The sequence below is a fragment of the Chelonoidis abingdonii genome, chromosome 1 (assembly GCF_003597395.2).
Source record: "Chelonoidis abingdonii isolate Lonesome George chromosome 1, CheloAbing_2.0, whole genome shotgun sequence".
NCBI classification, from domain to species: Eukaryota; Metazoa; Chordata; order Testudines; family Testudinidae; genus Chelonoidis; species Chelonoidis abingdonii.
This window is the reverse complement of record NC_133769.1, coordinates 216435518-216447711: the sequence shown is the minus strand read 5'-3', so window position 1 is coordinate 216447711 and position 12194 is coordinate 216435518. Positions and strand designations below refer to the sequence as shown.

General features: G+C 41.8%; 1 protein-coding gene across 3 annotated transcripts in view; it reads left to right on the top strand.

Annotated features, from left to right (window-relative positions):
* CYBB (cytochrome b-245 beta chain) overlaps window positions 1-12194 on the top strand; it is a 63084-nt gene that overhangs the window by 37696 nt on the left and 13194 nt on the right. For all 3 annotated transcript variants that reach the window (XM_032772114.2, XM_032772033.2, XM_032771950.2), the window contains 4 exons: window positions 6062-6146; window positions 7185-7330; window positions 8655-8845; window positions 12057-12186. In XM_032772114.2, the coding sequence (XP_032628005.1) occupies window positions 6116-6146; window positions 7185-7330; window positions 8655-8845; window positions 12057-12186 (498 nt within the window). In that variant the 5' untranslated portion in view covers window positions 6062-6115. The remainder of the gene's footprint in view (window positions 1-6061; window positions 6147-7184; window positions 7331-8654; window positions 8846-12056; window positions 12187-12194) is intronic.

Sequence of the window (12194 nt, the reverse complement as noted above, 5' to 3'; positions counted from 1 at the left end):
ATTTATAATAAGTGCAGCTACAACAGGTCTTGTGAATAAAATGAATAATAAATGAGGAGTTTGGCCTCATCCTGCCCTCTAACATGGGACTTTTTCCCATGTCACCAAGTCACTACAAAATGTCGGACACTTTGGCACAGTTTTTAGTATTCATGTCCAAAGAGACCCAGGACTCAAATAGCAGAGGTGTTGCTTGCTGGTCATTCTTCAGTTGACTTGGCAGAGCTGTGTGGGAAAATACTTGGCCTGCATCTCTGTCATTATGCTTGGCTCAGGCTATTGCTGTTAGTTCCATCAGTTTATGAGCGAATCTAGAAACTACAAGACTGGGTCTTCCAGGCTAAAAATCTAACTTTAATACAAAAAATTCTTTTAAACTTATAGGAGTTAAAATTGGAGTAAACGTCCAGCCTCCATGTCTCTGCCATTGCTTCATACACAATATACTATGAGTTTCACTTCTCATTTTTCAGATAATTTGTTCTTTCCTAATGACGAGTAACACTTATTTACTGAGAAAAGGGGAAAAGAGCTCAGAGTTGAGAAAACTAAAAAATTGTACAATCTCTTTCCTATACTATTTCCAAAAACTGAACAGCGCAGTTGTTATGGGTTATCAGATGAAATATCATTTAACAGCATCTAAGGTTATCTAGTCTTACCTCAGATACTATTTTATTCCAGCATTATATAGACTTATAGCTACATAGCACCTGATGCTGCATTATTTGCATATCCCAAAATTCCACTGATTTCATTAGGATCATATGGAAAAATACTACGCAATCATGTCAAGAATCAAGAGGTAGCTGTGTTAGTCTGAATCCACAAAAACGACAAGGAATCCGGTGGCACCTTAAAGACTAACTGATTTATTTGAGCATAAGCTTTTGTGAGTAAAAATGCATCTGAAGAAGTGAGGTTTTTTACCCACGAAAGCTTATGCCCAAATAAATCTGTTAGTCTTTAAAGTCTTCTTGTTGTTTTTATACAATCGTGTAATTTAAAACTGTATCATAAAGCATGTGCAACAGGAAGTGACTTCAGATTTCACAGGCAACCTTAAGACTGCTTGACTTTGCAACCTGAATGTTCTTTTATTTTTTTTTATTACATTTCCTAGATTTAAAAAAAAGAGAGAGAAATGGAAAAAAAATCTACCCACAGAAACTTAGTTATATTCCACATGTTGTCAGAAGGATATGAACCCAAGACTTTCACATCTACAGTACAGACTTCTACCACTTGTGCTCATGGAGTAACTGGTAGGAGTGGTAGCAGGTTATCCTTTATGTGGAATAGAGAAGGGCATGATATGCACCTTGCCAGTGAATTGCTAGACATTAGTAAACTATTACTCCTAAGTAAATTCTGCACCAAAAAATTTAAAATTTTGGCAAAGTATTTTAAAATTCTGCAGAAGTCTGCATATTTTATTTCTCAAAATAACACAGTACAATCATACCATTTCATTTTTATTTGGTGATAAGCATTTTGAAATAAATTACCAAAAGAATTGAAAATGGTGTGATTTTATATTGTTATTGTGTTACTGTGTTATTTTGAGAAATAAAATATGCAGAATTGAAAAATATTTAATTTTTTGGTGAATTGCAGAATTCCCTCAAGAGTACTAGGGTTCTGTGTGGCACGGTCTGGGTGTGGCAGCTCGGTGGGGAGGATCTGGATGCACAGGGGTTCATTGTGGGGTTCTGGGTGCAGGGGGGAATGGGACTCTGCAGGGGAGTCTAGGTGAAGGTTGTTAGGGCTCAGCGGGGATGGGGTTCTGGGTGTGAGGGGCTCAGTGAGGGGTCTGGGTGCTGGGGGAATGGGGCTTGGTGGCATGTGGATTAGGATGCAGTTGGTTGGAGCTCAGTGGGGTGGGGTTCTGGGTATAGGTGGCTCCTGATGCAGGGTGTGAGGCTCAGGGGGTTGGGGGTTTGGGTGCAGGGGGCTCAATGGGGAGGTTCTGGGTGCAGGGAGGTCTGGGTGCAGGGGTTTCCTGATGCAGGAGATGAAGCTCAGTGAGGTGGAGGTTTTCGGAGGCTTGGGGGGAAGTTCAGGGTGCAGGAGGGGGGTGTATTGATCGGCAGGGGGGTTCAGAGGCATGGGGTTCAGGTGGATGGGGAGCAGCTCCCTGTACAGTGACCCCTCCCCTCATGGGTGAGGAGCAATGGGGCCAGGAATTGGGGGGACGGGTCACTGTACGAGGAGTTGTTCCCCCTGTCTACTCAATCCCTGTGCATCTGGACTCCACACACACACCAACCCTGCCCCCCGACGAGCCTCACACCTCTCCTACACTCAGAACCCACATCCCACCGGGCCTCACCCCCTGCTAACAACATCCCCACAGTGCAGAGCTTCTTGCAGCTGGGGGAGGTTTTGGGGGGGGGGGATTGATCTGACCCAGCCCTGGCTGTTTCATGCAGGGGAGGGGGAGGGGAAACACCATTTTCGTCATTCTCTTCCCCCTCTCCCTTCCAGTCCAGCTGGGACTAATGTCCCTGGGTGGCCGGAGCATCTCCAGGGCCCCCACACAATGACTTGCTTCTGCCCTGGCTGCTCTGGGTGCCTGAACAGATGTGCCCATGCTGCCGGGGAGTGGTGAGTGAGCACTGGTGCAGCTTCTCTCTGCTTCCTGCAGAAAGCATTTTTCACATTGTCAGGGTTAGGCAAGTACATGTAAGTAGTAAATTCCCCTTTCAGCTTTGCAATTTCATGTTTAGTGGCAAATGGTTGAAAGAGTCTGGCAAACTGGTCATAGTCTGCTGCAAAACTCACCTTGAGGAAGGAGTGCAACAACTGGATGACATTCCAAAAAGGATCGTTAGCACCAAACACTTGGGGTTCAGATTATGGGCTGCGATCATCTCCCATTTCTGGCTGAGCATTTGTGTGGAAGGTTTTGAGTACTTGTTTGGTTCTCATATTCTGGGGTGGGAAGGATTTCTAGAAACAGCTGGGTTTTTTCATCATATGTTTCTCCCTCAGCTTTTGCGCTCAGTTCAGCTGAGATTTTGGTTGTCAGGATCCAGTAAACATCTGTACTGGCAAACATGTTGGCAGTAGTTAGAGAAAATTCCAGTGTTTTCTGCGTGTCACACAGTGATTCCAAGTTTTCAACCATGAACATTAACTTGGTGCGCAGAATCTGGTGGTCATTTTGGTTATTTGCCAATCTCTTCAGAGTTTCTGTTTTAGAACCAACAAAACTCAAGATGATCTAGGAGACGCATTATCACAGTGCACGTTATTTACATGACAGGCAGCGAAATAAAAGCTCATCCACTGATGTGGCACAACAGGCGTAGTAATCAGCACCCGGCTCTGCACTCATCTCACACAGTGTAAAACAAAGCCTTCAGCTTGTTTGCATGCTTGAAAATGGCCCCGAATCCAATGATGCAAGATTTCACGTCTTTCATTTCTTCTGTAGCAGTAGCTACTGACAGTGCAATGTTAATCAGATGAGCAGGACAGGTAATACGTAGTAGCTTCAGTTTCTGATTGAGTTTAATCTCCAGTGCAAACTTAGCCATGGAAGAAACAGAATCTGTGTCAGTTGTGGTCACATTTTCCCAAATTAGTTGGTTACATCTCAAATATGTCAGTTATTGCTGTGTCAACAAAATGGCTATCAGCAGAGGGGATGAATGTCACATCAACACAAAACAATGTGGGCTTATTTGCTTTGCAATACAAAAATGAAAACAAAAGGCCAAGAATTGGATGGTCCAATGCATTGAGAGACTTGTCAAAAATCAGACTAGATACCACATTTCCATCAATTCGTTCCATCAGTTTAGATACTAAAGCATCATTATTTTCTTTCCGATACTTATGAGTGAGGTTGTCTTCATTAGGAAGGGTTTTGTTGCTAGACTGAATTGTTGCACAAAGTCACCAATAGGCCCCTCTGCTATTAACAGTGTTGTCTGGCGAAACAAAGAGCATGCACAACTTCATTGACACAATCGTGCTGTGTCCTCTCTTTTGTTAAAGCCCTGGTGAAAGCTCCTGATACTGACTGTTTATCCTGAAACTCACTTCCTTCTTTAAGCTTCTTGTGTCGCTTGCAGTCAATGTGCTTCTTTATTCTGTCAGTGCGTGCACTGACCTCAGTGCTGCAGTACTCACAGCACAATGCATCCTCTTCACTCTCATCTTTACGTTTCTTGAAAATTTCTAAGCACTGATTTTCTTGTTAGTAATTCAGGCATAGATTTGAGTTTTTGCCCCATGTTTTACCTTTTTATCTTATCTATCTGTAATCGCCGAGGAGCTTACCTAGGTTCCCGGGGCTCTGTGTGCTGATAGTTGAGGGAGAGGCACACTGTCCCTGGTAGGAAGTGGGAGGCAAAGGCAGACTCAAAATCTGCTAGGCAACTAAGAGGGTGAGAGACTATTTAGAGCAACAGGGGGCCCTGTTGTTTTGGGGAAGGATTGCTGGCATGTCTGCGCTGAGGAAGGAGCAGGGTGAAATGACTGACAAGGGAAAGCTCAGGAAGAAGAGCTAGCCTGACCAATAAGGAGTGAGACGCCCTGCTCTGGGAGCTCTGGGGGAGAAGAAGCCATATTGGGAGTAGTCTGGAGCCAGTCATAAAAAGGGCAGGACTGGCTGTGTGGGGATCCAGGTCCATTCATCCAAACCCATAAGCAGATTGGCACTGAAGGAGGTATCTGGGTGGATGAAGGGAATTACGTATCTTTATTTGTGGAGGATTGATTCAATTCAGCACCACACTAAAGGGATGCAAAGAAATAGGCGGGCAGTGGCTCCTTGTAAGCTAAACATAGCACAATATTAACCTTATTTGATTTTTCAGACCTCCGCCATTTGTGTTCTGTGTTTGAAGCAGTTCCACAGTGTAAATCTCAGAGTTGCAGGACGCAACGATCATGTAAAGCTTTAGTGTTTAACAAAAATAAGTACCCAAAAAATACTGAGTGGATTGATAAACAGATGTAAATCAGTAAAAACTGAACTCCTTTAATAAAAAACTGGTAATTTATCAGTGAAAATCAGTAAAAACTGAAGACGCAAAAGACTAAAAGTACTTTACACATGAACACTCAAGACTTCTGTGCTTTCTTGCAAAAATATGCTTGTATTTTCTCCAGACATCTTAAAAATAATTTGGTGTGTCCTGTTTCCATGTCTACAAGTTAATCTTAGACTGTTTGTATCATATTTCCTGGTGATTGCTTTTCATGGTTGGCAAAGAGAGGACAATGTAATGAATGTTTAAGAATACAAGGAAGAGAAGGAGAACACAGATAAGTATAGTATTGATCCAAAGACTTCCACTGATTTCAATATTCTCTGGATCAGTCCTCAAATGTGCAAACCAGTGTCACAACTGTTACCAAATCTGTCAGCTCGGTTTCTTTTAAGAATCAAGTTTTTCAGCTTTATTTATTGATTAGTCAGGGAGATTTTTATTTCTGTTTGTCTGTGGAAATCAGTGTAGTTCCAATATGTTGCAAGATGGGCAGGTTAACGTCAGGCCAGGATGGCTAACTTCAGGCCAAGTTAACTGGCAGGTCAGCAGTTCTGCTTTTTTGGGGAAGGAATTGTATTTTCATATGTGTCTGTAAAGTGTCTAGCACCTTTTGGCTGGTAACTCTTTGAGGCACAGACTTACATATTGGTACGACACATAGCCCAATGGGATCTTGCTCCAACTGGGACCTCTGGACACTACCATAGAATAATAATGAATGATAATACCTCTGGTATGGCAGAGAATTGTCACAGGCTCTGTTCCTCATATTAAAGCAAGTCTTAATTTAGATATCCATCCACTCTCTGCCATCTTGAACTCCCATTCTATCATCAAGTAACTTGATTTAATCAAGCATCTTATAGCATTATTTGGCATCGCTGTATGGTAAAATATCACACTATAGCATTTAATTCATATTGTTTTTAATCTTTACTTCAATTTCAGCAAGTCTTGTGTTCAATGAACCTAGATTATTCCCCCAGTTAAGTATACTATATCCTTCACACCACAAATAATCTGCAAAGACTTTTCGTGTTTTTTTTTACCCAAAGTGCTGCTCAACCCGTATCCGGAGACAGCTAGACAGGAACCTCACGTTTCACAAAATGGTGGCTTGGATGATTGCCCTTCATACTGGTAGGTATTTAAGAGTTTTTTCTTGATCATTGCTTTATCATTTCACCTTGCACAGAATCCAAATGGAAACAGTGTCTTTGGAGTTTATGACCAGGTACCTCATTTCACTAAACTAAGAGAATGACACATGGCATGGGTTAAATCAGTTTCCAAATGCTAGTCTGAAACTAGCAGAAAACTAAGTGGCAAAAGACAACTCTCTATAACTCTGTTATTCCCGTGCAGGCTACTCTCTAATAAAGGGTATTCAATCATGCCCTCAGAAAAATTGGTACCCAATGCTTTCTGAGGCTTATTTCCTAACTGGGATGTTCGTAGTAAATAAGGAGAGCGAAGAAAGAGAAGCTGCATAAGAAGGATTGGGTAAATGGGCTTTCTCCCCTACTTGTTATGTAGACTTGCCATAGACTTTTCTACAGTGCTGATCATCACAGTATCTGAGCATCTTACAAACAAGAATAGATTGAGCTTCTCACTCCTGCTGTGGTCCCTTCCTGAGGTACGGCTGTTGTATTACTATTGGCATTTTACAGAAGGGGAACTGAGGCACAAACGATAAAGTGACTTGTTCAAGGTCAAGCAGGAAGTCTGTGTCAGAGATGGGAACACAACTCAGACCACCTGAGTTTTGTACAGGTGCAGGATCAGACCCCACAGCCCAATTTTTCAAATGCGACTAGTGATTTTGAGTGCCCAACTAATGACATCTCAAAGGGGCCTGAATTTCAGAAAGTGTTGAGCATCTATCCCTAGTTGACTTTCTCTGTTGCTCAAATCACTTAGTCTGTATTGTGCCTCAGTTCCCCATCTGTAAAATGGGCATAACTCTTTCCTTCCTGAAAGGGTAGTTGTGGGGATAAAATCCACTAATGATCGCGAGTCTCCCAGACATATGGTGATAGAGAGCAAAGGTTCTATTCTGTAGTTTGGACAAGGCTTTAGTGTTCAAAAGCCAGAAACTTTTTCTGAGGTTCCTATACAGGAAATGGTATAACACTTACCTAACACAAGCTGTGTTGTTTTCTCTGTCACTCGCAGCCATACACACCATTGCACATTTATTTAACGTAGAGAGGTGTGTGGATGGACGTGTTGAAGCAAAAGGAACTATTCAAGCTGCTCTCTCTGATCTTGGTGACAAGACAGGAGAAACCTACCTGAATTTTGTCCGAAAAAAAATCCCGGTAAGTGACCCTGTGGCATGGGGAATGTTCACGTAGGCAACTGTGTCAAGGATATTTTGTTATTTGGTATGGTTAGTAGGTTGAATCTGTGTTTAAATCACATTACAGGAACAAACCCTGCACAATGTAGTCCTCTATATTTGGCAATAATTAATGAAAGTGATGCTGAACTTCAGTAATAGTTCACATTTGTCTCAGTCCTTTAGAAACATTAATGCATTAAACTTCGCCTTTGTGAAGTAGCTGGATAAGCATCATCATTACCCCCATTTAACAGATGGGCTAAGGCAGTCACAGAGAAGTGAAGATTAAAATCTTCAAACTTGAGTTCCTACATTTAAGGTCTGTTTTTTGTCGTCCCCCCCCTCACACACACACAGTTGCTGAGCACCTACGATTCCTATTCACTTTATTGATAGCTGCAGGTGCTCAGCACCACTGAAAAGCAGAATGTTCATATCGGTACTTACATATGGACGTAGGCTCCTAACTTTAGACATACAGCTGTGAAAATGGACTTCAGTGACATTTTTCCCCCACACAGCTAGCCAGGGGCAGAGCTAGAAACAGAACTCAGAATTTCTGACTCCCACTTCCATGTGCCAATGAGTAAAAAATACTTTATTTCCCTCTTCCATTTAGTTTACTCAGGTTCAGTACAGTGTGCAGTGTGGCATACATAGGGTATAAACACTGGAGTGACTTAGGAGCACAATTTCTTTGGAAATCAGTTGGACTTGTGCTCCTAAATCACTTAGGTACATTTGAAATTCCTACCTGTGAGGTGAAATCCTGACTTCACTGAAGTCAATGGCAAAATTCCCATTGATTTCAGTTGCACCAGGATTTCACGCCAGGTGTGAATGAATGGTGGGTTCAGGTCGAAGCTTCTGATGCTCGAAAGGCTTCTTCCAATTGTCAGTCAAATCTACTAAATGGACTGTTTTTTAACATGCTGTAACCACAGTGTCCCAGAACATCATCTTGTAATCCAGCAGGTGTGTACTCTAGTAGCCTTCTAGACATGCCTACCGCTGTAGTGTCATGGATGGGGTTTGGACTTATCCCTAACCAAAAACTTCAAATATAGTATGAATAAGTGTGATTGCATCACTCTCATCTTCAAAGATCCCAGATGGCTTCCTCTATCCCCCTCTCTTTTTCCTATCAGCTTCTGATCACTGCTGACACTTTAACTATTCCCATGTTGTTTCTAACAGTATGCCATCTCCTTAAAGATTCTGAAATGAAAACGACTGATGGTGCCCAATTCAATTTTGATAAATTGTCTTCATTTATACCCCCGTGTGTGTTTATTTCACAGAACCCAGAAGGTGGCCTATACGTAGCTTTCACATACTTGGCAGGTCTCAGTGGTGTCATCATTACATTGGCCCTTATATTAATCATCACATCATCCACTAAAACCATTCGAAGGTCCTATTTTGAAGTATTTTGGTACACACACCATCTCTTTGTCATCTTCTTTATTGGACTTGTCATTCATGGAGCTGGGTAAGTATTTGTAAACATTCACTGCATATGCTACAAGATACATGGTAGTTCATGTACTGTAAATTGAAGCCCAAGAAACAGACATGTAATGTATCTGATTAGTGATTTAGGATGCTCTCTATCAGCTGTTATCTTGATAGTGATTATTGGCCCAATCCTACAAACACTTACGCAGATCAGAGACAAGTTGTCACATGCATAAATCTTTACAAGAGATAGTCATCTTTAGACTCACAGATATTCACTTTTTGACTTTCTAATTAGAAAGTTCTTTCCTGTGTAGGGTTTCTCTTCCTATAACTTAGCTCAGCTTTATTTCCTAGAAGGAATTACATAATACACCACCTGAAATAACACAACAGCAAACCAATTTTTGTTGCCTTAGTGCTAAATCTAACAAGGAATTATCTTTCCAAACATTGTTAATATTAGCAGTCCAGTAATGTTTCAGAATTGGATTTCAGTGGTTGCAGGTTTATTTATAGACAAACATTAATTGTTGCAGCTTAGAGACAGCTCCTAAATTCCAAACAGGCATGTTCTTTTCCCGTGGATCGTTCATTTCATTCCTCTTTTTTTCCCCTTGCAAAATAGCTTAAGAAGTTATAAAGAGAAAGAAAGGCAGCTTTAGTACTAGGAAAAATGAACTCCAGTTACTGTTTAAAATTACAGAAAAGATGTATAAAGCAGGACAGAAAGCTCAGTAGCATTTAGTCACAAGCAGCATTTCTTGGCTCATGCTCATAAACTACAGTTAAGAGGAAGTTCTTGATGTGACCTTTTAAAAGAGAGATTGAGTGGTCCAGAAGATGGGAAAGAGTTCTTTAAAAATGGTCAGTAATGATGACTGTGCAAAAACACTTCCTCCATCCACTGCAAATGGCCCCAGGGAGAAGTCAGAAATGAGATTGTCACGGGGGCTCTGCACATCCATCGGAGGGAGGGATGCTTCCGCTTGCCCAGTGTGGAGTTGATACACCCTGTCACATGGTCATCACAACTCTCAACTGGGCCAGACAAACACAGTCAGGGACTACAGCCCTTTGGGTGGGGCAGAGCAAATGAACAGTCTGTAGCTTTTCAGACTCCTAGTGGGGTTAATAACTACAAAGAGCTTTTGGCCCCCTAGGCGGGGCAGAAGAAATGAACAATCTGAAGCCCCTGGGCTTCCTGCTGGGGGCGATCACAAACAGAGTTTCAGCCCCCTGGCCAAGGCAGAACAAATGAACAGTCTATGGCTGGAATCTCCAGCAATAATGACCACCTGCCAGCATGGGTGGAGGGCAGGGGAACCTGGGTCCACCCTATTCCACCGGGTTCTGTGAAGCCAGTAACCTCCCTGTTTAGGGTTCAAGTATTGACTCCAATACATTCCCTGGGTCACTTTGTACTCTTAAGTCCATTGCGGGCCTGTCTTCCATGGGCCATGGTTCAGCATCCCAAGTTGGTCTCCACAGCCAGTGTGCCCTCCGTAGTGTAGTCCGGGATACCCACTTCAGGAGTCTGGAGGGCTTACTGGCGCCAGCAGCACATGTCTATCCTCCTCCTCAGTCAGCCCTGACTGAGCTGGCCAGCTTCTTTTTATCTGCTCCCTCCACATGAGGCATGTGCAGCAGAGATGCAGGGGCATGGCCTCTTGGGCCCAAAGGGACTGGTTAATCTCTGCTTGCCTTAGTGCAGGGTTGGTACACTCTGTCACAGAGATTACAGCTGGAGGAGCACAAATAGCAAACAGATGAGAAGGTGACTATGAAATTAATACATTAGAGTGATCAAGTATCAGAGGGGTAGCTGTGTTAGTCTGGATCTGTAAAAAGTGACAAAGAGTCCTGTGGCACCTTATAGACTAACGGGAGTATTGGAGCATGAGCTTTCGTGGGCGAATACCAACTTAATCAGATGCATGTACATTAGAGTGATGTAAGTCCAGGAAGTGTTTTGAAAACTAGGATGGAAATTTTTGCTTTTTTAATATCTGGGATGAATAGAAAGCTAATGAAGCAAGAGAAGATAAGAATGGTTCATGTTTCCTGGAGCAAAAGTAATGCCTGTCATTAAAAAGTCAACACTTGTCAGTAGTTACAACACAGTGGTATATTTTTGTCTCTATTTACAATAGGAGGTAAATGAGCAATAACTATTAGTCAAAGTTGTCTTTTTACTTACAACCTTGGTAGTTTAAACTTGCAATACTGAAAACATTGAAGTTTAGAGAGCAAGGATTAGAAACATTGCCAAGAGAGAACTGCAGTAGTCTAAGTGGGAGGAGATGAAGGCAGGAATAAGATTTCTGTGGAGAAAAAGATAAGTTCTAGCTATGATCTCAAGGTAGTAGGCAGTTATACAGAGAGGAGAGATGTTAGAAGAAAGGATCAGCTTGAGACTAGGATAATTCCAGTGTATTTGGCCTTACAAGCAAAGTTAAAGTTTTTGAGTATAAAGAGAATGATAATCAGATAATCAGAAATATTGGACAGAAGACCTTCACCTAGAAGGAAGACTTAGTCTTTCATGTGTGAAGGGTACATGTCACAAGTAACCAGGCACTGACAGACTCAGTGTAGTTTGAGTGATGGAAAATATACAACTCATTGTCTCTAAGGAGACGCATAGCTGCATGTCATTTGTGTATGGAAAAGTAATAACCAAAGTTGATGCTAGAAATCAGGGGGAGAGCCTCAACTGGTGTCAGTTGTCATAGTGCCATTGACGTTTTTGCACATGCTAGGATGTGAGAGACTGACTAGCTGAAGATCTAGTCCACAGCTTCCAAGAGACAGGAGAGGTCAAACATGGCTTGTACAGATGAAGTTTGTTTGCAATAATTGTAGTTATGGCCACTGATAAATTGAGGATCCTGATTTTTCCACCTCTTATTTCAAGGGATAGAAATAGAACAGGCAGAAGGAAAAATCAGGATTTCTTTTAAACAAATAAAATATTCCCTTTGTAACCACGTTATTACAACTTGTAACTAGTATTTCTCAGTTCTTCACTTGATGTTTTATGTGGGGAGGTTTCCCCTAGGCAATCAATACAGATTTGCCTCCCCTTTCTCCTTATTTTAGTAGCAAATCTGCAGATTGAGCAGTGTAGTAGAATCTTACCAGAAAAAATGGATATTAACAGTGCAGAAATAAATTGTTGAATGTAATAACTGTAAGTACTAGATATCATTTCATTTACATTAACATTTTGTATTATTTTTAAGCCGTATTGTACGTGGACAGACAGATGAGAGCTTGAAAGAGCATAATCCACATATATGTGAAAAGAACTTCACTCAGTGGGGAAAAATAGGGTCATGTCCTATCCCTCAGTTTGCTGGAAATCCTCCTATGGTACGTTC